Below are 26,484 nucleotides of genomic sequence, written 5' to 3'. Positions count from 1 at the left end.
GGATCAACTTACTATCCTGAAAATCCATTCCCCCAAGAAGAAGAGACAGAAAGAAAGACCGCTTTGTACGAAAGGCTTGGGAATCCCATGAACGAGCTAGCAGAAAACCGATTGGGGTGCAGCAGGACTCCAGAGCCAGATATAAGGCTCAGAAAAGGGCACCCACTTGATGGTACAAGAGGAGGTGATAATGACAACCACCAAGGAGATTTGGAACCCATTTTAGAAGCAACTGTTTGTTCTTCCCATCATAAAAAAGTAGGTAAAGTTGGAGTCGGATGGTGAACAAAGCAAAAATTATTTAAGATGTGGCAGGAGGAGGATACTAAGAAGTGTATGTATGTGTGTGTTTGTCGCTATTGTTGTAGAGGATGGAGGATGAGGTGTCAATTTTTAAAAAAAATTCAGAACAACTAAGTCTCTCATTAGGTTAGGTGCTATTGATTTTATGGTTAACCCCTTCCACTGACACTTAAAATCATACTTAATCTGATTTATCTTGTTTTATAGAGAAAAAATTTGTTTCTGTAGTTAACTATACAATCTTTCTAATATGACTATGCTTTAATTGTAATATTATCAGTGAAATTCTAATTGTATACTGGAACTGTTTCTCTAGAAACTATCTCCCGAGCATACCTTGGGGGTCAGTAGAATTCTAAGAGCAGAAAGTAGATTTTAATATTTCCTTTCACTTCTCAGAGGAAACAGCAAATTTTAATCAGGCAACTTTAATTAGCCAAAAGTAGAAATAGGGCCAGTGATTTAGTTCAGTGGTTCTTGCAAGCGCAAGGTCCTGAGTTTGATACCCAGTACCAAAAAAAAAAAAAAAAAAAAAAAGTAGAAATATTTGTGAACTGCACCAGATAGTTATTGTTAGAGACATTTTGCTGTCTGCTTTGGAACCCGTACATTGACTAGCATGTATTCATGTTGCGGTACTAGTATAGTATTTCTCAGATTGGGTGTTGTGTCCCTGGTGGGTTGCAGTATTATAATTCATTAAAAAAATTGAACATGGGCTGAGGGTGTAGCTCATTGGTACACTTGCTTAGCATGTGCTAGGCCTTGGGTTCAATCTGCATGACTGGAAAACAGTAAAAACAGCCAGGTGTGATGGTGTACACCTGTAATCCCAGCTACTTGGAAGGCTGAGGCAGAAGGATCTCAAGTTCAAGGCCAGCCCAGGTGACATAGTGAGACCTTGTCTCAAAATAGTATGTAGCTGAGCACCCCCTGGGTACAGTCCCCAGTACTGCAAAGCAAAAAAGCCAGAGAGTTCAAAATTGAACAGCAAAATAGAATGAAAATATTAAGGTGCATAATTACTGCCCATTTAAACTAAGTTAAAGCTACATTAAATTTGATGAAAATTTTAAGATTTATGTAGTTATGTATATAGACAAGAATAATAAATGAAATAAATTCTCATTGTGGATTGTGATTATGAAAGCATTTTGAATGCTCTACTTGGAACAGCTGCTTCACCATCCTGAGATAACATTTATTGGATTGGATGCTAATAGTGTGGATTGAACGCCAGAGGGTTGTCTGGTCCTCTCAAGTCCTTTATAAGAATTTTGCCTGTGTATTAATAATAATAGTCTATTATGGCAGGAAATTTAAGATTATTTCTTCTTTTATTCTTGGTAATGCTTTATAAGGCTAACGTTATGCTTTCAGCTAGATTGTGCTACGTATATTTGTGCATACTTGCTTACTGACAGATTGATAGTTGAAGGTATTTTTTTAAAAAAGCTTTATATATGCAGTGTAATGTGGCTTTTAAATCATTATTACTATTTGAAAAGAAGTTTGGCTGATGTTGGGAGCAAGAACTTCATTCTACACTTAAAACTTTACTTTCTTATTGGTTTACAGTATTATACTAGCAGCTTAAAATTTCCCTAACCAGGCTGACCCAGTTGGTCTAATGCCTAAGCAATTGTTAATGTAATTGCTGTACAACTAATGAGAACATCACTAGATTTGGTTAAGTGATTGGGATTTCTTTTTTTGTTCTTTTAACTATGGCAAAACATATAACATGAAGTCTACTTTCTTAACAAAATTTTTTTTGGTACCAGGGATCGAACTCAGGACCTCGTACTTGTGAGACAGGTGTCGGAACCACTGAGCTAAATCCCCAGCCCTGTTTTAATATTTAGATCTTTAATCCATTTTGATTTTAGTTTAGTGCATAGTGATAGATACGGGTCTAGTTTTAATCTTTGGCAAGTTGAAACCCAATTTTTCCAGCACCATTTATTAAAGAGGCTATCTTTCCTCCAGTGAGGGTGGTTGGCTCCTTTGTCAAAGATGACTGAGTGTGTCTGGAGTTGTTTCTGCATTTTATAATCTGTTCCACTGGTCCTCAGGTCTGTTTCTTTGCCAGTACCATGCTGTTTTTATCACAGCAGCTTTGTAATATAGTTTCAAGTTGGGGATTGTGATACCCCCTGCCATGTCTCTGTTGCTTAGAATTGCTTTTGCTATTCTAGGTCTCTTCTTGTTCCAAATGAATTTTTGGATTGTTTTCTCAAGGTTCGTGAAGCATGCTGCTGGAATTTCATTTGAGATTGCATTGAATCTATATAGCAGTTTTGGAAATATGGCCATTTTCACTATGTTGATTCTTCCTATCCAGGACCGAGGGATGTCTTTCCATTTTCTGATATCATCTTCAATCTCTTTTTTTCAGAGTGTAATAATTTTCAGAGAAGAGGTCTTTGATTACTTTTGTTAGGTTGATTCCTAGGTATTTCAGTTTTTTGGATGCTATTGTGAAAGGAATTGTTTGCCCTATTTCTCTCTCAGTGACTCTGTTGTTCGCGTAGAGGAAAGCTATTGATTTTTGTGTGTTGACCTTGTATCCAGCTATTTTACTGAATTTGGTTATTAAGTCTAGAAGACTTTTGGTGGAGTTCTGGGGGTCTTCTATATAGAGTGTCATGTCATCTGCAAATAATGACAGTTTGACTTCTTCATTTCCTATCTTCATTGACTTCATTTCCTATCTTTTATTCCTTTTATTTTTTTCTCTTGTCTAATTGCTGTGGTTAATGTTTCCAAAACTGTATTGAACAAGAGTGGTGATAGTGGACATCCTTGTCTTGTTCTTGATTTTAGTGTGAAGGATTTCAGTTTTTGACTATTTAGTATGAGATTGGCTGTTGGTTTTTCATAGATGGCTTTTATCAGATTGAGGTAGAGACTGTCTATTCCAATTTTTTTTGTAGGGTTTTTGTTGGATTTTGTCAAATGCTTTTTCTGCATCCATTGAGATGATCATACTGTTTTTGTCCTTGGCTCTATTGATATGTTACACTGATGTATTACATTTATTGATTTGCATATGTTGAACCATCCCTGCATCCCTGGGATGTATCCCACTTGGTCAGGCTGTATGATCTTTTTGATGGTCATCTGCATTCTATTTGCCAGTCTTATTAAGGATTTTTGCATCTATGTTCCTTAGTGAGATTGGCCTGTAGTTCTCTTTTTTGGTTGGGTCTTTCTCTGCTTTGGGGATCAAGGTGATGCTTGCTTCCAGGAATGAATTTGGGAGTATTGCTTCCCTTTCAATTTCATTGAAGAGTTTAAAGAGTCGTGGCAGTAGTTCCTCTCTAAATGTCTTGTAGCATTCAGCAGTGAAGCCATCAGGACCCGGGCTGTTCTTAGTTGGTAAGTTTTTAATTACGTTTTCAATTTCATTGATTGCTGTTGAGTTGTTTAGAATTTTTAGGTCTTCTTCGTTCAACTTTGATAATTCATATGTATCTAGGAATCTGTCCATTTCTTCATTTTACTGGTGTATATGTTCTGGAAGTAGGTATTGATGATCCTCTGGATTCCTGCTGGATCTGTTGTGACTTCACCTTTTTTGTTCTTAATTGCATGGATTTGAGTCTTTTGTTTCCTTTTCCTGATAAGGTTGGCTAAGGGTTTGTCAATTTTGTTTATTTTTTCAAAGAACCAACTCTTGCCTTCATTGATTCTTTTTGTATCATTCTCTTAGTCTCCATTGCGTTGATTTCTGCTCTGATCTTTATAATTTCCTCCCTTGTAGGAGCCTTGGGTTTGTCTTGCTCTTCTTTTTCTAGAAGCTTGAGGTTCAGCATCAGGTTGTTTAATTGGCCTTGCTCTGTTTTCCTAATATGAGTATTCACTGCTATGAATTTCCCTCATAAGACTGCTTTCATTGTGTCCCATAAATTCCGATATGTTGTATTGTCATTTTGATTTAATTGAAGGAACTGTCTGATTTCTTCTTTAATTTCCTCTGTGACCCATTGGTTATTCAAAAGTGCATTGTTCAATTTCCACGTGTTTATGAAATTCTTGCAAATTCTTTTGCTATGGATCTCCAATTTCATCGCACCATGGTCTGATAATATACAGGGGATAATTTCAATTCCTTTGCACTTACTTAAACATGTTCTATGAGTGAGTATGTGGTCTCTTTTGGAGAACGACCCATGTGGAGCTGAAAAGAATGCGTATTCTGATTTTGTGGGGTGGAACACTACGTAAACATCTGTTAAGTTCATTTGTTCAAGAGTTTGATTGAATTCTATTATTTTATTGCTTATTTTTTGTCTAGTTGATCTATTTGTGATAGTGGGGTATTGAGGTCCCCCACTACTGTTGTATTAGTGCTCATTTGATTTTTCATGTCTGTCAGTATTTGTTTTATATAGTTGGGTGCACTAGTGTTTGGTGCATAGATATTTATGATTGTCATCTCTTCCTCTTGGATTCTTCCCTTTACAAGGATGTAGTGTCCTTCTTTGTCTCTCTTAATCAGTGTTGGTTTGAAATCTACTTGATCTGCCAAGAGGATAGCTACTTCTGCTTTTTTTCGGGTTCCTGTCACATGGGGTATTGTTTTCCACCCTTTAACTTCAGTCTATGAGTTTCCTTTTGAATTAAGTGTGTTTCTTGTATGCAGCATATTGTCGGATTTTGCTTCTTGACCCATTCTGCCAGTCTATTTCTTTTGATTGGTGAATTGAGACCATTAACATTGACGGTTATAACTGATACATATTGACTTGTCATTGTCATGACTTTTTCTTTTTGTTGGATTCTCCCCTTTGTGTTTAATTTCTTGTTGTGCGCAGTGGATTCATTTTCCTGGACTTCTGGGGTTGTGATCCTCGTCTTAGGATACTGTCTAAAATTTTTTGGAGTGCTGGTTTGGTATGCATGAAGGTCCCAAGGTGCTCTTTGTAGTGAGAGTATCTTGTTTCTCCATCAAATTTTTTTCCAAATAAGCTTATTGTTACATTTTAGGTATAAAATACAGTTACATTCATCACTGAGATCTTATACCATTACATGAGTATCTTGGTTTCTTATTTTTTTTCCCTTTCCCCTGCCCTCCGTTCACCCCCTCCACCGTTCGCTATTTGCAAAGACTTTGTTTCCATTTTTTTTCCCCTTTTCTCATTCTCCATCAATTTTGAAAGATAGTTTTGCAGGGTACATCAATCTGGGTTGGAGGTTGTTTTCCTTTAGGGCTTGAAATACATCATTCCAAGATCTTCTTGCCTCGAGGGTTTGTGTTTAGCAGCAGGAAACCACTGAACTAAATCCCCGGCCCTTGAGGGTTTGTGTTGAGAAGCCTGCTGTGAATCTGATGGGCTTTCCTTTGTATGTGATTTGTTTCTTTTCTCTAACTGCTTGTAGAACTTTGTTCTTCTGTTGCGTTTCTGGAATCTTAACTATTATATGCCTATGTGTAGATTTTTTTTTTTTGATCAGTGCTAGCTGGAGTCCTATATGCCTCACTTATCTGTATGTCAAGTTCTTTTCCCCGGCTTGGGAAGTTTTCTGCCATCACTCCTGTGAACAGCTTTTTATATTGTCTGCACTCTCTCCGGTTTCTTCATTGACTCCGACCAGTCTTATGTTGTTCTTTACATTGTCTAGCAGCTGCTGGATTGATTTCTCATGGACCCTTACAGTTTTGAAGCAATTTTTCTTTTCCTGGTCACTAATTGCAATTTTATCTTCTACATCTGAAATTCTGTCCTCACATTGGTTCATTCTGCTGTGTAAACTTTCAATGTGGTTTTTAATCTCCTGGAAATCTGTTTGCATCTGTTTTATGGATTCCATTTCTTTCCCATTTTGGGATTCCATCATGTTCCTCAGCTTCTCTTTTTTTTTCTTTAAGTTCTTTTATTGGTACATTTTAGGTATACAATTCGTTTACATTTATCATTGGGTGTTTGTACCTGTACATGATATATCTTGGTTATTGTTTTTCCCCTTTACCTGTGCACCGTTCACCCCCTCCCTCTGCCCTTCCCTATTTACATAGATTTAATTTCCATTTTTTTTTCTCTTCTCATGGTTTTTCCTTTCCCCTTCCCCTCCCTTCACTCCTTCGTCTTTGGACCTTGCTTCATATTTCAAATTATTAATTACTCATTTTAATCATTTTAACCCTTGTTTACACTATCAGTTTCTCACACTAGTGAAACAATTCAGTATTTACACATGTGTGCCTTATTTATTTCATTTAAAGAGTATGGCCTCGATATGCATCCATTTAGCTATAAATGACTCTAGTTTTTCATTCTTTATGGCTGAGTAGTACTCCATTTTTATAAAAAAACCACATTTCCTTTATCCAGTTTCCAGGTGATGGGCACTTGGGCTGCTTCCAAGCTTTAGCTATTACAAACTGTGCCGCTATGAACATGGGTACACATATATCACTGTGGTATGATTCTTTTAATTCTTTTGGGAAGATACCCAGTAGGGGAATAGCTGGGTCAAATGGGACCTCTAGTCCTAGTTCTTTGAGGTATCTCCATACTGACTTCCACAGTGTTTGCACCAGTCTGCACTCCCACCAGCAATGGAGAAAGGTTCCTTTCTCCCCACAACCCTGCCATCATTTGTTATTTGTTGATTTCTTGATAGCAGACATTCTTTCTGGGGTGAGGTGGAATCTCAGTGTTGTTTTCATCTGCACCTCTCGAATGATAAGTGATGTTGAACATTTTTTCATATATTTGCTGCATTTACTTCCTTGTCTGAGAAATGTGTGTTCATTTCAGATGCCCATTTTTGAATTGGGTCTTTGAATTTGGGGTGTTTGGTTTTTTTTCAGTTCTTTATATATTCTAGATTGTAGTCCTTTGAGGTACAGCTGCTAAAAATTTTTTCCCATATTGTAGGTTGTCTGTTAGCTCTGTTGGTGGTTTCTTTTGCAGTGCAGAAGCTTTTTCATAAGATGAGATCCCAGTTGTTGATTCTTTCTGCTAGTTCCCGTGCTGCTGAGGTTTTGTTTATGAAGTCTTTTCCTATGCCAGTGTCTTCAAGAGTTCTACCTAACTTATCTTCCATCAAGTTTAGTGTTTCTGTCTTAATATTTAGATCTTTAATCCTCTTCGATCTTAGTTTAGTGCATGGTGATAGGTATGGGTCTAGTTTCAATCTTTGGCAGGTTGAAATCCAGTTTTTCTAACACTATTTATTAAATAGGCTATCTTTCCTCCAATGATGATGATTGGCTCCTTTGTCAAAGATGAGGTGGCTGAGCATGTCTGGAGTTGTTTCTGCATCTTCTAATCTATTCCACTGATCCTCAGGTCTGTTCCTTTGCCAGTACCATGCTGTTTTTAATCACAGTAGCTTTGTAGTATAGTTTCAAGTTGGGGACTGTGATACCCCCACCCATATCTCTGTTGCTTAGAATTGCTTTAGCTATTCTAGGTCTCTTATGGTTCCAAATGAATTTTTGGATTGTTTTCTCTAGTTCTGTGAAGTATGTTGTTGGAATTTCAATTGGCATTGCATTCTATATAGTAGTTTTGGAAGTATGGTCATTTTCACTATATTGGTTCTTCCTACCCAGGAGCAAGGGATGTCTTTCCATTTTCTTGTATCCTCTTCGATCTCTTTTTTTCAGAGTGCTGTAGTTTTCAGTGTAGAGGTCTTTTGCTTCCTTTGTTAGATTGATTCCTAGATATTTCATTTTTTTGGATGCTGTTGTAAAAGGAATTGTTTCCTTGATTTCTCTCTCAGTGAGTCTGTTATTTGTGTACAAGAAGGCTGTTGTTTTTTGAATGTTGACCTTGTATCCAGCTACTCTACTGAATATGTCAATTAAGTGTAGAAGTCTTTTGGCAGAGTTTTTTGGGTCTTCTATGTAAAGTATCATATCGTCAGCAAATAATGACAGTTTTAACTTCTTCTTTTCCTATCTTTATTCCTTTTATTTCTTTCTCTTTTCTAATTGCTGTGGCTAATGTTTCCAGAACTATATTGAACAGGAGTGGTGATAGTGGGCATCGTTGTCCTTTTCCTGATTTTAGCGTGAAAGTTTTCAGTTTTTGACCATTTAGTATGATGTTGGCTGTTGGTTTTTCATAGATAGCCTTAATCAGGTTAAGATAAAGACCTTCTATTCCAATTTTCTGTAGGGTTTTTATCATGAATGGGTGCTGGATTTTGTTGAATGCTTTTTCTGCATCTATTGAGATGATCATATGGTTTTTGTCCTTGACTCTGTTAATATGGTGTATTACATTTATTGATTTACGAGTGTCGAACCATCCTTGCATCCCTGGGATAAATCTGACTTGGTCAGGGTGTATGATCTTCTTGATGACCCTCTGTATTCTGTTTGCCAGTATCTTGTTGAGGATTTTTGCATCTATGTTCATTAGGAGATTGGCCTGTAGTTCTCTTTTTGGGTTGTGTCTTTCCCTGGTTTTGGAATCAAAGTAACACTGGCTTCCAGGAATGAATTTGGAAGTGTTGCTTCCCTTTCAGTTTCCTTGATGAGTTTAAAGAGTAATGGCGTTAGTTTTTCTTTAAATGTCTTATAAAATTCAGCAGTGGAGCCATCCAGACCTGGGCTTTTCTTTGTTGGTAAATATTTCATTATATTTTCAGTTTCACTCATTGTAATTGGGGTGTTTAGAATTTCTATATCTTCTTCATTTAAGTTTGGCAATTTGTATGTATCTAGGAATCTGCCCATTTCTTCTGTGTTTTCCATTTTCTTGGAGTAGAGGTTCTCGAAGTAGGTATTGATCCTCTGGATTTCTGCTGGATCTGTTGTGCTGTTGTAACTTCACCTTTTTCATTCTTTTTTTTTTTTTTTTTTTTTGGTACTGGGGATTGAACTCAGGTCCTTGTGCTTGTGCAGCAGGCAGCGAAACCACTGAGCTAAATCCCTGGCCCACCTTTTTCATCCTTAATTGCATGTATTTGTGCCTTTTCTTTCCTTTTTTTGGTAAGGTTGGCTAAAGGTTTATCGATTTTATTTATTTCAAAAAACCAACTCTTTGATTCATTGATTTTTTTGTATTGTTCTCTTAGTCTCCATTGCATTAATTCCTGCCCTAATCTTTATAATTTCCTCTCTTGTACGTGCTTTGGATTCGTTTTGCTCTTCTTTTTCTAGGAGCTTGGGGTTCTACATTAGGTTATTTATCTGAGTTTTCTGTTTTCCTAATGTGGGCATTCACTGCTCTGAATTTCCCTCATAGAACTGCTTTCATTGTGTCCCATAGATTCCTGTATGTTGTACTGGCATTTTCATTTACTTGTAGAAACTATTTAATTTCTTCTTTAATACTTCTGTGACCCATTGGTTGTTCAAGAGCGTGTTATTCAGTTTCCATGTGTTTGTTGGGGTTTTTCAGTTTCTTATGTTATTGATCTCCAATTTTATTGCACTATGGTCTGATAATATACAGGCGGTAACTTCAGTTCTTTTACATTTACTTAGATCTGTCCTATGAGCTAGCATGTGGTCTATTCTGGAGAATGACCCGTGTGCAGCCGAAAAGAATGTGTATTCCGATTTTGTGGGGTGGAACACTCTGTAAACATCTATTAAGTCCATTCATTCAGTAGCTTGGTTCAGTCCTAGAATTTCCTTGTTAACTTTTTGTCTCGATGACCTGTCTATTTGTGATAGTGGGGTATTGAGGTCCCCCACTACAATTGTGTTAGTGTTTATTTGGTTTTTCATGTCTATTAATATTTGTTTTGTATAGTTGGGGGCATTTGTATTTGGTACATATATGTATTTAGGATTGTCATCTCTTCCTCTTGGATTGTTCCTGTCACAAGGATGAAGTGACCATCTTTGTCTCTCTTAATTAGTTTTGGTTTGAAATCTACTTTCTCTGCAAATAAGATTCCTACCCCTGCTTTCTTCTGGGTTCCTGTGACGTGGAGAACTGTTTTCCATCCTTTTACTTTCAGTCTGTGAATTTCTTTTTGAGTTAGGTGTGTTTCTTGTATACAGCATATTGTTGCATTTTCCTTTTTAATCCATTCTGCCAGTCTATTTCTTTTGATTGGTGAATTGAGGCCATTAACATTGATGGTTATAATTGATAGATATTGTTTTATCCTTGTCATGATGTTTTACTTTTGTTGGCTCTTTTATTTCTTACTTTTTCCCCCTTTCCCTTTAGTTTCTTACCTTGCCTGGTGGCTTCCCTCTGTTGGGCCTCATGGAGTTGTGACCTTCATTGCTTTTTTCTAAGATATTGTTTAGAATTGCTTGTAGTGCTGGTTTGGTGTTCATGAAATTTCTCAGGTGTTCTTTGTCGTGGAAGTATCTAATTTCCACATCGATTTTGAAAGATAATTTTGCAGGATACAACAGTCTAGGTTGGAAGTTATTTTCTTTTAGGGCTTGAAATACTTCACTCCAGGCTCTCCTTGATTTGAGGGTTTTTGTTGAGAAGTCTGCTGTGATTCTGAAGGGCTTTCCTTTGTAGGCGATTTGTTTCTTTTCTCTAACTGCTTGTAGGATTTTGTTTTTCTGTTGGGTTTCTGGGATCTTGACTATTATATGTCTAGATATAGATTTTTTTTGATCATGGCTAGTTGTGGAGTTCTATATGCCTCACTTATCTGTATGTCCAGTTCTCTACCTCTGTCTGGGAAGTTTTCCACTATTACTTCTGTGAACAGTTTTTTTTTTTTTTTCCACGAACAGTTTTTTTATGTCAATTGTGCTTTCTCCTGTTTTTTCATGGACTCCTATCAGTCTTATGTTATTCTTCTTTGCATCGTGCAGCAGTTGAATTGGCTTCTCGTGGTCCCTATTTTTAAGAAATCTCTATTTTCATGGTCTCTAGCCACAATCCTGTCTTCTATACCTGATATTCTATCTTCAGATTCCCTTAATCTGCTGTGGATACTTTCAGTGGAGTTTTTGATCTCCTGAATACCTGTTTGAATCTGTTTCATGGATTCCATTTCTTTCTCATGTTGGGCAATCAAGGTTTCCATTTCTTTCTTATGCTGGGTATTCATGGCTTCCTGCATGTTTCTGAGCTCATCTATTTTTTTATCTGTTTCTGTTCTAGATCCTCTAATCATGTCTTTCACTCTGCTCACCATCTCTGCAGATATCTGGGAGATTATTTCTGCTTTTAATTTTTCTAGAGCCTCATTCATCTGTTTTGTTACTTCCTGTGCTAGCAGTTCAGGGTATCCAGGTGCTTGGTTATGGGACTTTTCCATCTCATTTCCCCCAGGATTTACCCTTGGTGGGGTGGAAGTCTGAGTTTGTGCCTTGCTTAAATGTCTTCTCATTTTTGTTTTTGGTACTGTCCTTGGTTTAACTCCTGGGTTGATAGTTTGAAATTGCTTATTGTAGGTATCTTTGTTGCTTGTAATTAGAACCCTTATGGAATGATTGCTTCTCAGAGGTGTCTTCCAGATATAGCTGGTCTTTAAGTTTTGAGTCTCTAATGACTCTTAGGCTATCCCATTTTCCTTATACTAGGGAGGTTCATTGACTAGATCAACACCAACACCTTAGCCCAAGTGATACAATCAGCAACACCACTGCATCAAGTACATCTTTGAAAATGACATTTTGTGGTAGTTATTAATCTATCACCTTTAGCTGTGTGAATTAAATCAAGATCGAGGACGAACCCAACATATAGTGAATAAACTCTTCAATATAACAACTTTACCCTTTGGGATGGGGAGTTAGAAGGGGTTGGGGAGGGAGGGACAGATGGGAAGAAGGATAGGGGAAGGTTAGCAGTGTGGCCAGAGGACACAGGTGAGAAGGAAAAAGAGAATAATAGGAAAATAAAGAAGAACTCCGAATGAGGACCAAAACAGAGACAAAAAGGGAAGATGAACAATGTAGGAGAGCAAGAGAGTGTAAGAGAGAGAGAAAGGAAAGAGAAAAGAAAGAAAAGAAAAAAAGGAGAGAAAACCAAATATTTGCAAAGAGTAGGGAAAAAAATTAAAGATAAGAGGAGCAAAAGAAAAGAGAAAAAAACCAAAATTATAAAACTAATTTTGGGAATAAAAAATAACCATGAAGATGAAGGGCCTCTTTCAGGGTAGGTCTCTGCTGTCACAGTAGACACTGTGGGTTGCAGTGTGCAGATAAAAGTCAGTGAATCTCAGGAAGCTAGTCACAGACCCATGAGATTCAGGAGATTTCTGGCTGCAAGTCCCAAGTTGAGCTCCCTGTCCTGCTGTAGGGTTGAACTCTGCAGAGGTGTATTGCAGGCTCCAGCTGCCCTTCCCCTGAAGATAGTCCCCGTCCTGATGGGAGGTGAAGATGACTCCAACTTACCCAGTACAGTGGTCTGGTGGTCCGGTGTCCTCTGCGTCTTCGTAGTGTGGAACCAGGTGGCTGTACAGAGAAGAGGCCAGAGGAGCGGGGTTGGGGGGGGATGTCCAGTGGATTGCTGCCAGGCTGTGGGCTGATTTGGTACGTTCCACGTGACTCAGGGTGTTGCTACCGTGTCCGCAGACCTGCCTGTCTCCTCAGCTCCTCTTTTTATCTGTGTCCTGTCTAGATTTATTAATCATGTCTTGTACTATGGGCACAATCTCTGCTGTTATCTGAGAAATTATTTCTGATTTCAGTCTTTCCAGATCCTCTTTTGTTGCCAGTTCAGGGAGTCCAGGTATTTGAGTATCAGATTTTTCCATCTCATTTCCATTTAGGATTGCTTTAGGTGATGTGGAAGTCTGGTTTTGAGACTTCTTTACATGTCTTCTCATTTCTCAGGGGTGGGGGGATGGGGGGATGGTCTATGCTGCTGGTGCCCAGGTGGCTCACCTCCTCGGCACTGAGGGTAGTGATATGGAGACCCAGAAGGTTCACCTCCTTGGCGCTGGGGGCCTCTCTGCTCCTTGGCAAATTTCAGTTTTGATTGTTTAATTTTTCACAATGTCCTGTTTTTCATGGTTTTGCTGAAGATGTGGTAAGAGGTATGACAACAAACGAACATAGCATGGGTTCATGTAGTGCTTGTATGTGATAATTTTAATATAGATTCAGTTTATTGTTGGAGAGATCTTTGGGTGTTGTGTTGTAGTGCTTTGTGGCTGGTAAATTGAAATAGTAATTGCACTTGTGACACGGTAATTCTTTGGAGTTAATACTGGATAACAGACACTATTGTAAATAGTACCTTTTGTAGCTTTCTGAACTGTCAGTGTATGGCAGGGCTATAATCCTGCCTGTATACCCTAGGGAAGGTAGTTTTATCCTGTGTCCTATTCATTGTTTAACTTTACCATGTTGTTATTTTTTCTTTTCTTTCATGTTTGTTTTTTTGAGACAGGGTCTTGCTGTGTAGTTCAGGGTGGTGTTGAACTCACAATATAGAGAGCAGGCTGGTCTTGATTTCATGGTGTTCCTCTTGCCTTAGCCACCCAAGTGCTGAGATTACACGTGTGTGCCACCACTCCCAGCTACCATGTTATTCTTACTTGTTACCCTTGTCTAACCTAGGAAACTGTTTTTATAACCACCATATCATGTTCCTTAATTGTCCATAATGTTTGAAACCTGTGAATAGCTAATAATGGACTAGGATTTTAAGCATTTATTCTTTGAGGGTACATTCCTTTATAGGATGGTGGGAATTGGGAGTAATACTTGGTAAATCAATAGACTAATACTTTGTGCTTCTTTTTTTTTTTTTTTTTTTTTTTTTTGATACCGGGGATCGAACTTGGGACCTTGAGCTTGTGTAGCAGGTACCGGAACCACTAAGCTAAATCCCTGGCCCCTTTGTACTTCTAAAAGAAACATTCTTTTATAAAAATCTGAAATCTTATCGAATGGCCAGTATGGATAAAAATGTCTTCACTGAAACATATGTTGCTGATTGTCAGTTTTAGTTACATACTCTGGACCACTGGAGATGGACGTGTTGGTGGTATTTATTAATAAAAGTAGTGTCAAGCTGTGTATAGTTACAAATGTTAGAAATATAATCAGTGAAATTCTTCCTCTATGTATTGGTTGGCATTCTGTTAGATTAGAGTTTTAGATAAAAAAAGGCAGGTGTAAAGATGAAAAGTGAACAGTGAATATAGGTAGCCCATGTTTCACAAAGTTCTAATATGCTTCTGTTTCAGTTACCATGATTTCCATTAGATAACACCAGTGCCTGAGTAACGTGGCTCAGATTTCAGTTATTGTGGTATCCTTGTTAGTAACTGCATGAAGTACAAGATTTCTGTCTTTCTATTAACTTTTCAGTCCATGGATGACTACACTAATAATAGATCTTCATCTGCTAAGGTGCCAATCAGATCATATCACTTTTTCAAAGACTATCACTGACTGCCTGTTTATTGCCATTGATAATTCAGTAAATGCGTAGACAATAAAATGTATAGTAATGTTGCTTCTTTGTCTCTGAATAATAAGCTCAAATGGCTTTACAAAAATGGATAATCAAAACAAGAGAATTGACCAAGAAAGATAAAAATTAAGCAAATAAGTAATACTGAAAGGGAAATATAAATCAAACTAATGGAGTTGCAGAGGAAATATTTGCCCATGGTAATATTGACAGACCACTATTTAAGAGATATGCAGACAGAAGAATTTAGTGAAGACAAGCTTGGTGGCATAAGTGGTTAGTATTTGCTGGCAAAAAAAAAAGTCACATTAAACTGAAAGATATTTTTTGACTTGAAAATAGAAAAAATAAGTGATCCACAGTTCAAACGGCATATACCATGTATCAAGACACTGTAAAGGCACTCACTTTAAGCCATAAGTTACATAAGGCAAACATTGTTCAAACTACTCCTGATAATGTTGTTTGTTTGTTTTTGTTTTTTGTGACAGTGTCTCTGTTATATAGTTCAGACTGTCCTTCAACTTACTATGTAGCCAAGGCTGGCCTCTTTAGTGATTCTCTGCCTCAGACTACCGAGTGCTGGGATTACAGGCATGCGCCACCACACCTGGCTTCTAATAAGGATTTTTAAAATAGCATAGTAGTAAATACTAGTTTTAATTTTTCATTTTCCCATGCATTTAAAACTGATACTTTTAATTTAATTAAAAAGGTTCTTTTGAAGTACTGGGGATTGAACCCAGGGCCTCAACACATGCCAAACAAGTGCTCTACCATGGAGTTATACCCCGAGCCCTTTAGAAAATTTTTATTTTGAGACAAGATCTCACTAAATTACCCAGGTTGGCCTTAAACTTGTGATACTCCTTTTGCAGACTCCTGAATATTTTGGATTACATCAGAAGATCATGGAATAGTAGTTTCTCTCATTGATTATTAAGAGTGATTTGCATGGTTTTGCTTGGCACAAATCATTTTTACTGTCCTGTACTACTGTGCCAAGCAAGGCCTGCTGTATTTGCTTTTGTCTGTTGGCCAAATGTCAACCCCTGCCCTCCTGCCAACAGGGCAGTTTCATAATTAGAAAACAGTGTGAATGTAGTAGATAGAGCATGAACTTTGGAACTACCTTTGTGGGTGTGAACTTCTGACTCTGGCATTTTCTAGGTGTGTGACCTTGAAAAAATCATTTAACACCTGGGTCCTCAACTATAACATAGTAGCTGCTTAATGTATACTTTTAATTTTTTTAAAGACAGCGTCTCCCTATGTAGTTCAGGCTGGCCTTGAACTCAGTAGTCCTCCTGCCTCAGCTTCCCAAGTGCTGGAATTACAGGTATGTGCCACCATACCCAGCTGTTTTTTGAATTTTTTGAATGAATGTTTATCATTTAACTCTGGCTAACTAGTAAGCACTTAGCAAATAGCTCATTACTAGTATCTTTCACAGTAAATAACAATATTTTTTTCTAATATGAATTCATAATATTGTTCTGTGGCATTTATGTAAGTTATAAAGACCCTCTCTGACCTCTTTTTAGAGCAGGGTTACTTTTTTTTTTTTTTTTTTTGGTACTGGGGATTGAACTTGGGTCCTTGTGCTTGCACAGCAGGCGGCAAAACCACTGAGCCAAATCCCCGGCCCTAGAGCAGGGTTACTTAACCACTGTGACACTTTACTTATATATATAACCACCACACAGCCACCATGCAGCTATTCTGTCTGAGGGCTTCAACTAGGGGTCATTCTAAAGGCTTTGGAAAGTGGCTGCTTGGTTCCTAATAAATAAAATTGATCATGGTGAAAAACAAAATGATTCAAAGACTTCTCTTATGTCCTTACGTTGTTAAGCTACCCCTACCTCATTACCACTTTCTGTCTGCTATCATTTTTTAAAAGTAGTACATGTTTTCAGTACATAATGATCATATTCATCATGGAGAGCCAGTACATGTGCATAACACATTGTAGTTCTTTTTATTTCCCCTCCTCTCCCTGCTGCCTCCCTCCATCTCTTGGTTACCTTCTCGTTTCTGACTCCTACCATAATGGATTTTTCTTACCTATTTCTTAAGTAATAAAAATGGAATTATTCTCAACATGTTTTCACTACTCATCCATGTTGCTTTGCATGTATGTGGTTCTTTTTATTGCTGAACAAATATTAAATGACTATATCACTTATAGATTCTTTTTTGGGGGGTACACAAGTAGATTGCTGCAGGGTTTTAAGTATGAGCAACACTGTTATGAACTCCCCCCATCTTCATTTTTATTGTGTTATAGTACGTTACAGAACGTTAAAGCTGCCATTTAAACCATTTTAAGTACAGCTCATTGGCACTAAGTACATTCACAGTGTTGTGTGTTTATCGCTATTCCCCCAATTTTTTATTACCCCAAACAGAAACTCTGTACTTCATTTCCTCTTTACCCCAGCATGAGGAAACCTCAAATCTCCTTTGTGTCTCAATGAGTTTGCCTATACTAGAAATTTCACTTAAGTGGAGCTCTACAATACTTGTCCTTTTGAATATAGCATCTTTGACTTAGCATAATGTTTGAGAGGGTCATCCATGGTGGTAGCGTATATCTAGGTTTCATTTACTTTTTATGGCTGAGAAATTGTTTATTTTATGCTTCTGCCATATTTTAATTATTGATGTATTGATAGACATTTGTTTAACTTTTTTAGTCTCATACCATGATTAATTTTTGCAGCAGCCCTGCTAAATTGCCATATTCCAGGTTTTTCTTTTTCTTTTCTGTTTTTGAAAATAATTAACTTTGTGTTAGAAGACCTTATTCTTACTCTTCTCTAGCTCACTGCTGTATGTATTTACATTTGTTTCTCTCCAGTAGTTTGTGATACCCTACCTTACTGTACTTAGTATCTAGCCATAATGTTAAAGATACTCATTTATTTACCACTTCTTGAGTTTTAGGCTCCATGGTAGCTTCTTTGACTCATTATCTTTAATCACCAGATAGATTTGCAGTGTGGATATAATATTGTTAAAGCCATTTTATAGCTAAAGAAATTGATTCTTAGATTGTAAATTGGGCAAAGAATATTGGATTTATCAGTAATTGCTTGTCTTTAAAATTCACTCTTTATCCATTTTAGCATTTTATGGCATGCTACCTAGTCCTGAAATATATTTAACATATAGACAGTGTTCTTGATTCCTCACTGGTGTTCATCCTAGATCATAGATTCTACATTTTTGGTATACTTCTGCTTCCTTCCAATAAACATGTGTTAGTACTGCTAAGGAGACAAAGCTATTCGTTGTTCCTCTTCCCTTCCTATGATCGGTCAAACCATTTCTCTTTCCTATAAATCTGTATGATAGTGTATGCCTAGTGAAAAGGTACCTGTCTTCATTTTCCTTCTCTAAGGGAAGATTAAGTATGTGAAGTATCTTTTCTCTGACCAGTGAGACTAGCCTACCCTCTCCTATTGGTAATCCTTTGTGAATCCAACTGCACTTTCCCTGATATTCAAAATTACTGATTATAAGTATTTCCACTGATATTTCAGATTGTCTGCAATTCTACCAGATTTTACTTATGACAGTAGAGGAAACATTTAGCTGTGTTCTATCTTAGGTACTTATTTGTAGTTTTGAAACTACTAACATAATTCAAATGTACAAGAATAAAGATTGAATTCTTACTTTTCTTTGTGAAGAATCAAATACATCCTGAACATGCATAAATATTTGAGCTATTTTATATATAATTTTATATTTTAGAATCAGCCTGCTAATTATTTCAAGCTGTTGCCTATGTTCAAGTTTCATATAACTCATGTTTTAATGGAATTAAAAAAATTTTTTTGAGACAGCATCTCACTATGTAGTTTAGGTTGGCCTTGAACTCATCATGTAGCCAGCCCATGCTGGCTTCAAATTCGCAAGAATCCTCCTGCCTCAGCCTCTGAAGTGCTGAAATTACAGCTGTGTGCCACCATACCTGGCTTTAAATTTTATATTTAATTAGGCACAGCATTTAAAATAAATCTTTTAAAGCATTCATTGATTTAGCTGCTATAAATGTATGTTCTGGGAGCCATGGGGAAGAAGATAAATAGACTTGTAAGTTTAATTTAGGCAGTGATATACTAAAACAAAACAAAACAAACCCTATCTGCCTTAAAACAATGTAAGGCAAAAATAAGAACCCACAAGAACTAAATCCGTTTCGTTACCTTTCAGGTGTCTGTATTAGTTGTCAAGGGGAAGGGCACAGATGTAAGTGCTGAAAGATTCAGAAAAGGAGACAGTTGCTGTATGGGTTGGATGTGTATTCTCTGGTGACAGTAGGTTATTATTCTGGGGAGGCGTAGATACTAACTATAATTGAAAGCTTTCCACAAGACTACCATACCTAACACAAAGTAATCTGCCTGTGTGCCTGTAATCGCAGTGCTAGGAGGCTGAGGCAAGAGGATGATGAGTTCAGGTCCATCCTGGCTACAAAGTGAGTTCAAAGACAACCTGAGCTACATGGTGAAACCCTGTCTCAAAAAAAAAAAAAAAAAAAGATGTTTCTGGATAGAGCTGATAGTAATAAAGGTTGAGAAATACTAGACTAGGGTAGTTAGGGAAGACTTGTAAAGAAAAAATACGTTTGGGCTCAGTATTGAAGCAGAAGTAGGTAAGTTTTAGATAAGCAAAGCAGGATGTTTTGCTGGATAATGTACTTTTTTTTTTATTAGAGAGAATATACTTTTTTTAGAGTCGAAGATTGGATGTATACCATGCCACATAATAGCCTTTAGTTAGTATCTTTAAAAAGTGAAGAATTCTGACACCTGCCTTGCAAGTGCAAGGTCCCAAGTTCAATCCCCGGTACCAAAAAAAAAAGGGTGAAGAAGAAGAAAATAAAATCTCAGAGTTTCTTTTAAATTTGTTCAAATTCAGAGTGCTGTGCCAAGGTTCCCTATTGCTTTTGCATGTTCATTCTTACCCATTTAGTTTTAGATCAGAGGTGAGGATCAGTTTCTTTATGCAGTCATGTTAACAGCACTGTTTATCTAGCAGATTCTTTGCTTAGATGTGGAATTACAGTTCTCTTGTGCTATCATTACTCATCGAGTTACAGAATTCGCAGAATTTTAGAGATGGAGACTGTAGAGATGGTTTAAATTTCTCTTTTAGATATAAGCGGTAAAATTGAGGGAGAATGAGAGAACTGCTTAAAAATTTATCAGTGTTAGTGGTAGAACCAAGGCCTGCTACCTGTATCTCCTGTTCATTGCCCTCATTACTATATCACTTTGCCTAAACTATTGTAAAGAGTGGTCTGGAAGCAGAAATCCTAATTTTAGTAATTTAATCCTTAAAATATTACCAGATTGTTACTTTTTGCTCCAGGTTTCTGGACAGATTATTTCCTTAGGGATGTGGAAGGACAGTACTTTTTGGATTTTTTTTTTTTAACATTTCTGCTTTTTTTTGGTAACAGGCATCGAACTCAGGTCCTTGCACTTGCAAGGCAGTGGTGGTGCCACTGAGCTAAATCCCTGGCCCATTAACATTTCTATGCTACTAGCTTTAACCTTGGGTGACTTAGTTAACCTTCTTACCAAATGTGCTTGTATGTTAAATGAGGATAAAGATACTTACTGAATAAGTGGTTGTCAGGATTAAGCTAGATGACCTCTGCAAAGCCCTTTCCGCTGTGCTTGGTGTTAAAAATTGAGTAAATGTTGGATGTGTGTGTAGCTCAGTGGTAAAGCACTTGCCTAGTGTGTGGATGGCCATGGGTTCTATCCAGCACCACCTTAAAAAAATGTTTTTTCATCTTCTTTTGTTCCTAGGACACTTACCACATTGTATTACAGCTATTTTATATGTACCAGGTGGGATTCTTAGAGATTTTCCCCTCAGTTAATTTCTCAGTTTTATATAATATTGTGTGTTCTGTGAAAATGATTCATAAAACCAAAAAGAAACCAATAAACCTACTCCAGCAATTTGCTACTGAAACAAACATAGGGGTACTGTTGTGGTAGATTGTTCATTCATCTGCCAGAAGAATTGAGCAACTATTGTTCTTTTTTTTTTGGTACTGAGGATTGAACTCAGAACTTTGCACTTGCCAGGCAGGCGCGGCACCACTGAGCTGAATCCCTAGCCCTATTGTTCAGTTTTAATACTGATAATTCTGTAATAAGCTGAGTTTATTTACTATAGTGTTGGTGCCTAATTTTGACCTTAAATTTTTTTCATTTTAATTCTGCAAGGAAAGTATGTTGATTCTGTCATTTGACTCCTTTCTGTTTTTGACTGTTTCTGTGGTTTCTTGCAGAGTTCTGAGGAACATGAACACAATGATGACACTTCTCAGGAGGATGAGGGCTTCATGGGCATGTCCCCCCTCTTACAAGCCCATCATGCTATGGAAAGAATGGAAGAGTTTGTTTGTAAGGTAAGAGTCAAGTGTTTTTGTTGTTTTGTTTTTTTCTTTTTATCATTTCCATGCTGCATCTATTTAGTCCTTCCCAAACAGAAACTATTAAAGGGAATGGAGATGCTTTGGCCGTTGCTTTGCTTTGGGAAAATTTATGGTAGGATGAGGACAGAAGTGGTTTCATGATTTCAACCCTGTTCAAGGTACAGTACATTTGTTTGCTTGCAGCAGCTTTGATAAAGTTCTCATAAACCTGGAATATCCAATTGGGAAATATACCTTTCCTGCTACAGGTTAGCAGCTTGAATGTCTTGTTGATGAAACAAAATTGGGGGTGGTTGTAATGGAGATACAAAATGCTGTCCCTAGCTGGGAATGTTGGAACATAGCTGCTGCTTGGGAGGCTGAGGCAGAAGGATTGCAAGTTTGAGTCCAGCCTGCACAACTTAGCAAGACCATGTCTCAGAATTTAAAAATATAAGTAGAAAAGGCTAGGGATGTAATTCAGTGGTAGAGTGCCTCTGAGTTTAATCCCCAGTACCGTGTGCGTGCGTGTGTGTGCACGCGCGCGCGCGCGCGTGTGTGTGTGTGTGTGTGTGTGTGTGTGTGTATGGGAGAGGTTGAGGGGTGGGAAGAGACACCCTTAGTCTTCGTGATATATTTTGCTGTTTGACTTGGATGTAAACCTGCTGTTCTTTTTAGGATTTTATGAATAGTCAAACTATGCTTGACATAGAAATTTCCCAGTTTTCATGAACACCCAGTATTTTCACTTTAGTTGGTATATTTTTTGTCTCTAAGGTTTTTCTTTCAGTTCACTTTCTGATTTCCTGGGATTTATTCTAGAATTTTGTTTTCTTTCTAAAATGAGAACTAGAGTTGCTTACTTGCTTAGAGAAAATAGGGACACTGGTAAATTTATAGGAACTTGATTAATCAGATCTGTAAGAGTTTTGCCTGATAGGATCTCAAATCAGTGTAAATCTTTATGTGTATATGTATATCAATTAATTTATTTAAAATTTCTAGAGAACTCTTGATTATTTAGAGAGAAATTTTTATGACATATAACTTCATGGATTTTATGAAACCAAAATTTTTTATGCTTACAGTTTTAGATCCTGAAAGGTAAATTTAGATTTTCCTTCACTCACAGTGATGCTGGAAATCACTGAGGCCAGTTAACTTAGAATGTTATACATTGGACCAAGGATGAGAAGCGAACATTATGATTTGTTTGTTTTTTTTTTTTGATACCGGGGATCAAACTTGGGTCCTTGTGCTTTCGAGGCAGGCGGCAGAACCACTGAGCTAAATCCCCGGCCCTAGAACATTATGATTTGAACATAGACACCCCTTCAAAACTAAGGGCAGGGTGGGGGACTAAGGAAGAAAATGTAAACATTTATACGGTCTGCATAGACCGTAGGATATCTTAATTAGTATTTGAAAATTGGTGATAGAAAAGTCAAGCAGCTGGGCATGGTGGTGCCCACCTGTAATTCCAGCACTTAGGAGGCCGAGACAGGAGGATTGCTGCAAATTCAAGGCCAGCCTGGACTAACTAGTGAGTTCAAGGCTGGCCTGAGCTACGTAGTGAGACCCTGTCTCAAAAAAACCAAAAAAGAAAAAACAAACAATAGATTCCTTTTCGTGATCCCTGTCTTAGGAGAATTAGCAGAGATATAGTAGACAACAATCATACCTTTCAAGAAACCTGTGAAGGAGTCAACGCTCTGGTACTAGTTGTTTGGCACTCCTTGAGCAAGCTAGAACTTGGTGTCAAGAACTTGGTATCGATTGCCTTGTGACTCCTATTCTTTCCAGCCATAACTGTTTGTTTGGTACTTTCCTTTGTGGTACTTGTTATGCCTCCTGGAACCAATTAATGACAAGTACCAAGGTCTTTGCTTTTCAGAAACAAATTTGATGTGAAGAAATCTCTTAAAAGAGGGCTGGGGATTTAGCTCAGTGGTTTCGCTGCCTGCTGCGCAAGCACAAGGACCTGAGTTCAATCCCCGGTACCCCCCCCCCCCCAAAAAGAAATCTCTTAAAATTTTATACTTAATGTCTGGACCACTAGGGAAATTTAATATTTATAGATTAATGGGATAGTGTAGCTGACCCAACTACCTATTCATTTTCTCTTTCTGAACCGAGAGCTAAAAATACAGCACATAAAACTTTTAACAGCTAATGGGAGAATAGATAGGTTGGGCATTTACCTGCTACACACTGTCATTTACTGCAGAAGAGTGTCCCATCAGCCTGTCTGTGAGAGCAGAATGGAGAGGTACCCTGTTGCACATCTTCAGTGTTGTTCCACCTTGCAGTGGCAGTGCACCTGACTTTGCTTGAAAACGGGCCATGTCTATTGACACCATCATTTGGTTTCTTGGATTGGAAGCAAATAAACAGTTTAAAATGAGGTGTGCCATGGGTGTGCTGTTGTACCTTCTCTTTTGGGAAGCTTTTCTTACAGGAAGAGGGGCAATGAAAAAATAGGTTAGTTTTTAGAGTTTTCAGTTTGATCTTAGACTCTTTTCAGACTTTAGTTTTTGCTATTTTACCAGCATAGTCAGGCCCACGTAGGAATAAGGGTGGTAGTGAACAAATTTGGAGTGTGTGTGTGCGCACCTGTGTACACATTCAGGAGTCTAGTACAAACACAGTGGACCATTACTAAGATGTTTGATTTAGGCAGTGTATTTGTCAAATTTATTTATAAATAAGTCTAAGCTGTGATCCTAGTTTGTCCTGAGCAGAGAGGAGGATACCTATTTGTGTTGGCAGTTGACTGACAGCCTATGATTCCCAACTTGAAAGTGAGGATACAGTCTCTGCTTAATATGAAGTATAACTAGTAAAGCACAGCTCCCCAGTATTTAGATCATTAGAATGTTATAAACAGTGGGGAAAATTCCACTGACATTTAATGCATGTGTGGCTAGTAAGAAACTCAGTCTGTTCTTTCTGGCTATGAAAAAGGGTGCTTTTGACTGTTTTTGTTGATGTATAGCACAGTAGCACTTCTGATGCAGTCACAGCAGAGTAGTTGGGGTTTTTTTTGTTGGTTTTTTTTGATACTGGGGATCGAACTTGGGTCCTTGTGCTCATGGGGCGGGTGGCGGAACCACTAAGCTAAATCCCCGGCCCTACAGCAGAGTAGTTGTACATGGTGAACTGTCTTGAAGATACAAGGATTGAATTCTTTATTCCTCTTCCTCTTAGAAATAAAATTCATCCAGATAAAACAAGTAGCAACATTTTATAAGGTTAATCTCAGCAATAATGTGATCTTTCAAATTAAATGTAAGAACTTCAGGCTCTTTTGCTTTCTCCTCTTTCTCAATACAGTCCTATGGAAGATGGCATACAGCTGCTTTTACAAGTGATAGTGCATTGCAGTTGTCCCTCTGTAGATGGCCCTCTGTATCCATGGGTTTCACACTTTGCATTCAAACAGATATTCAGGAGAGCTGGTGTGCTTACTTGTTCCTGTAGTCCCAGCAACACTGGAGGCTGAGATGGGGAGGATCGCTTGAGCCCATGAATTAAAGATTAACCTGGGCAACGTACTGAGACCTTTCAAAAACAACAAAAAGCTATGTAAATACTTTTTTCCTTGTCATTATTTTTCATTTCCAAAGCCATACAGTGTAACAACTGTTTACACAGCATTTACGTTGTATTAGGTATTATATGTAATCTAGGGATGATTTGAAGGAGGATGTGCATAGGTTATATACAAATACTACACCATTTTATATAAGGACTGGGACATCTACCGAGTTTGGTATCTGCAGAGGATTTTGGAACCAGTCCCCCTTGCATGCTGTGGGGTGACTGAACCTTTAGCAGTAGATGTTAATGACCTAGGTTAGTCTTTCAGCATTGTTTTATTGTGTGTTAGAAACATATATGGATTGGCCAGGCGAGCACCAGTTTTGAGAGCCCCCCTGCCTGTGGTTTTTACTTGGCAGGTGAAGGAGAAAAGGAAGGCGAGGGGGTAGAGAGAGATTGATTTGATAATGTTAAAAGGGTCCGTCACTTCCTTTGGAGATAGAGGAGGTGTTACATGGAGGATCAGTTCTTTTACAAATGTCAGTAAGGACGCAGAAGAGCAGAGAACAGAAAGCAGGATGTGGGGGTGAAAGGATTGCACAGTAGCTGGCAAATAAGTGGCAGTCTTTCTGCATTGTAGAGAGAAGGGGAACCAGGTTTCTGTGGCTTAGCTGTTTTGTTTGTCAAAGACACTTTGGGGGGACAGGGATGGAAGTCTTTGTCAGTGAGCTCTGATGATTTGTAGTAGAGGTTCTTGCTTATAGGGTAATAGACTAGAAGCACTGTTGAGTCCACATTAACTGGAAGGTAGACCATGTGACAGACCATGCCTGGCATTTTCCTTGTACTTTCTGGCAAGCAGAAGCAAATCAGTTCTAAATGAAGTTGTCATTATGGTCTCAGCTTTCTGGGCTGAGAGACATTAAAAGAATCAGTACAGAGGTAGACAGATGTACACAGGAGGGAATTCCAAATCCTTGACTCTTTTTCCTCTAGAAGTCACTGAGGAGCTACAAAGGGAAAAAAGAAAGAGGGCTGAGGCACTTGAAGGTCTGTTGAGATGGAGTTTCTTTGCTGTCTGTCCAGAAAGAGAAGGAAGGGGAAGAGGTTGTTACTAATATTCATTCATTCATTCATTCATTCATTTTTTAAAGTTTTTTTTTTAAATGGTCTCACTCTGTAGTTCAGGCTGGCTTTGAATTCACGGTGTAACCCAGGCTGGCCTCACATTTACAGCAATCTTTCTTCCTCAGCTTCTGGAGTGCTCAGATTATAGGCGTGCATCACCACGCCCAGGTTCTGTCACTGACTTTTTTTAGACAGGTGATAGCCCCTGGGGACAGTTAAGATCACTTGTGCCTCCTTTGGGGTGGATCCTAGGGATTAACTCATTTATGGAGTCCTCATGCCGTTTTATTTGGTCCTCATAATTTCTTTATTAAATAAAGCACTATTATTTTCATTTTAAAAATGAAGAAATGAAAGCTTAGACATTTGTAACTGATGAAAACTCATACAATTTGTTAATGTCTGAGACCCAAGAATTTTCTGACCTCTTTGTTTTTCTTTTCTACTTCATATTTGCTGTGTTGGAAAGAGAAGAGGAAGTAAGGGGGAGGAGGGGAGTTTGGCAAAGGGCATGAAAGTATGATACTATATAGTTCTTTTTCTGCTAATATGAATATTAAATATAAAAATGGTCGTAGGGCCGGGGATTTAGCTCAATGGTTCTGCTGCCTGCCTCACAAGCCCAAGGTCCTAAGTTCAATCCCCAGTACCAAAAAAAAAAAACCCACTGAAAATGGTCATATTTAATAACAGAGATTTCTGCTGTGGAGGATGCAGGATGGTCTGTAATGGGTGAGACTT

General features: G+C 37.9%; 1 protein-coding gene across 11 annotated transcripts in view; it reads left to right on the top strand.

Moving 5' to 3' along the window:
• Adipor2 (adiponectin receptor 2) overlaps positions 1-26,484 on the top strand; it is a 74,063-nt gene that overhangs the window by 35,542 nt on the left and 12,037 nt on the right. For 6 of the 11 annotated variants that reach the window (XM_004837640.3, XM_021249805.2, XM_087182686.1 and 3 more), the window contains 2 exons: positions 2-258; positions 20,950-21,069. In XM_004837640.3, coding sequence (XP_004837697.1) covers positions 88-258; positions 20,950-21,069 — 291 coding nt within the window. In that variant the 5' untranslated portion in view covers positions 2-87. Of the gene's footprint in view, position 1; positions 259-15,885; positions 15,967-20,949; positions 21,070-26,484 lie in introns of all 11 variants that reach the window. The other 5 variants (XM_087182645.1, XM_087182652.1, XM_087182662.1 and 2 more) reach the window with 1 other exon arrangement.

Source organism: Heterocephalus glaber, unplaced genomic scaffold (assembly GCF_053883595.1).
Source record: "Heterocephalus glaber isolate CG9 unplaced genomic scaffold, H.glaber_assembly_v1.0 deba00000281, whole genome shotgun sequence".
Classification (NCBI taxonomy): Eukaryota; Metazoa; Chordata; class Mammalia; order Rodentia; family Bathyergidae; genus Heterocephalus; species Heterocephalus glaber.
The sequence above is the reverse complement of the archived record's forward strand: the minus strand, read 5'-3'. Positions and strand labels throughout refer to the sequence as shown.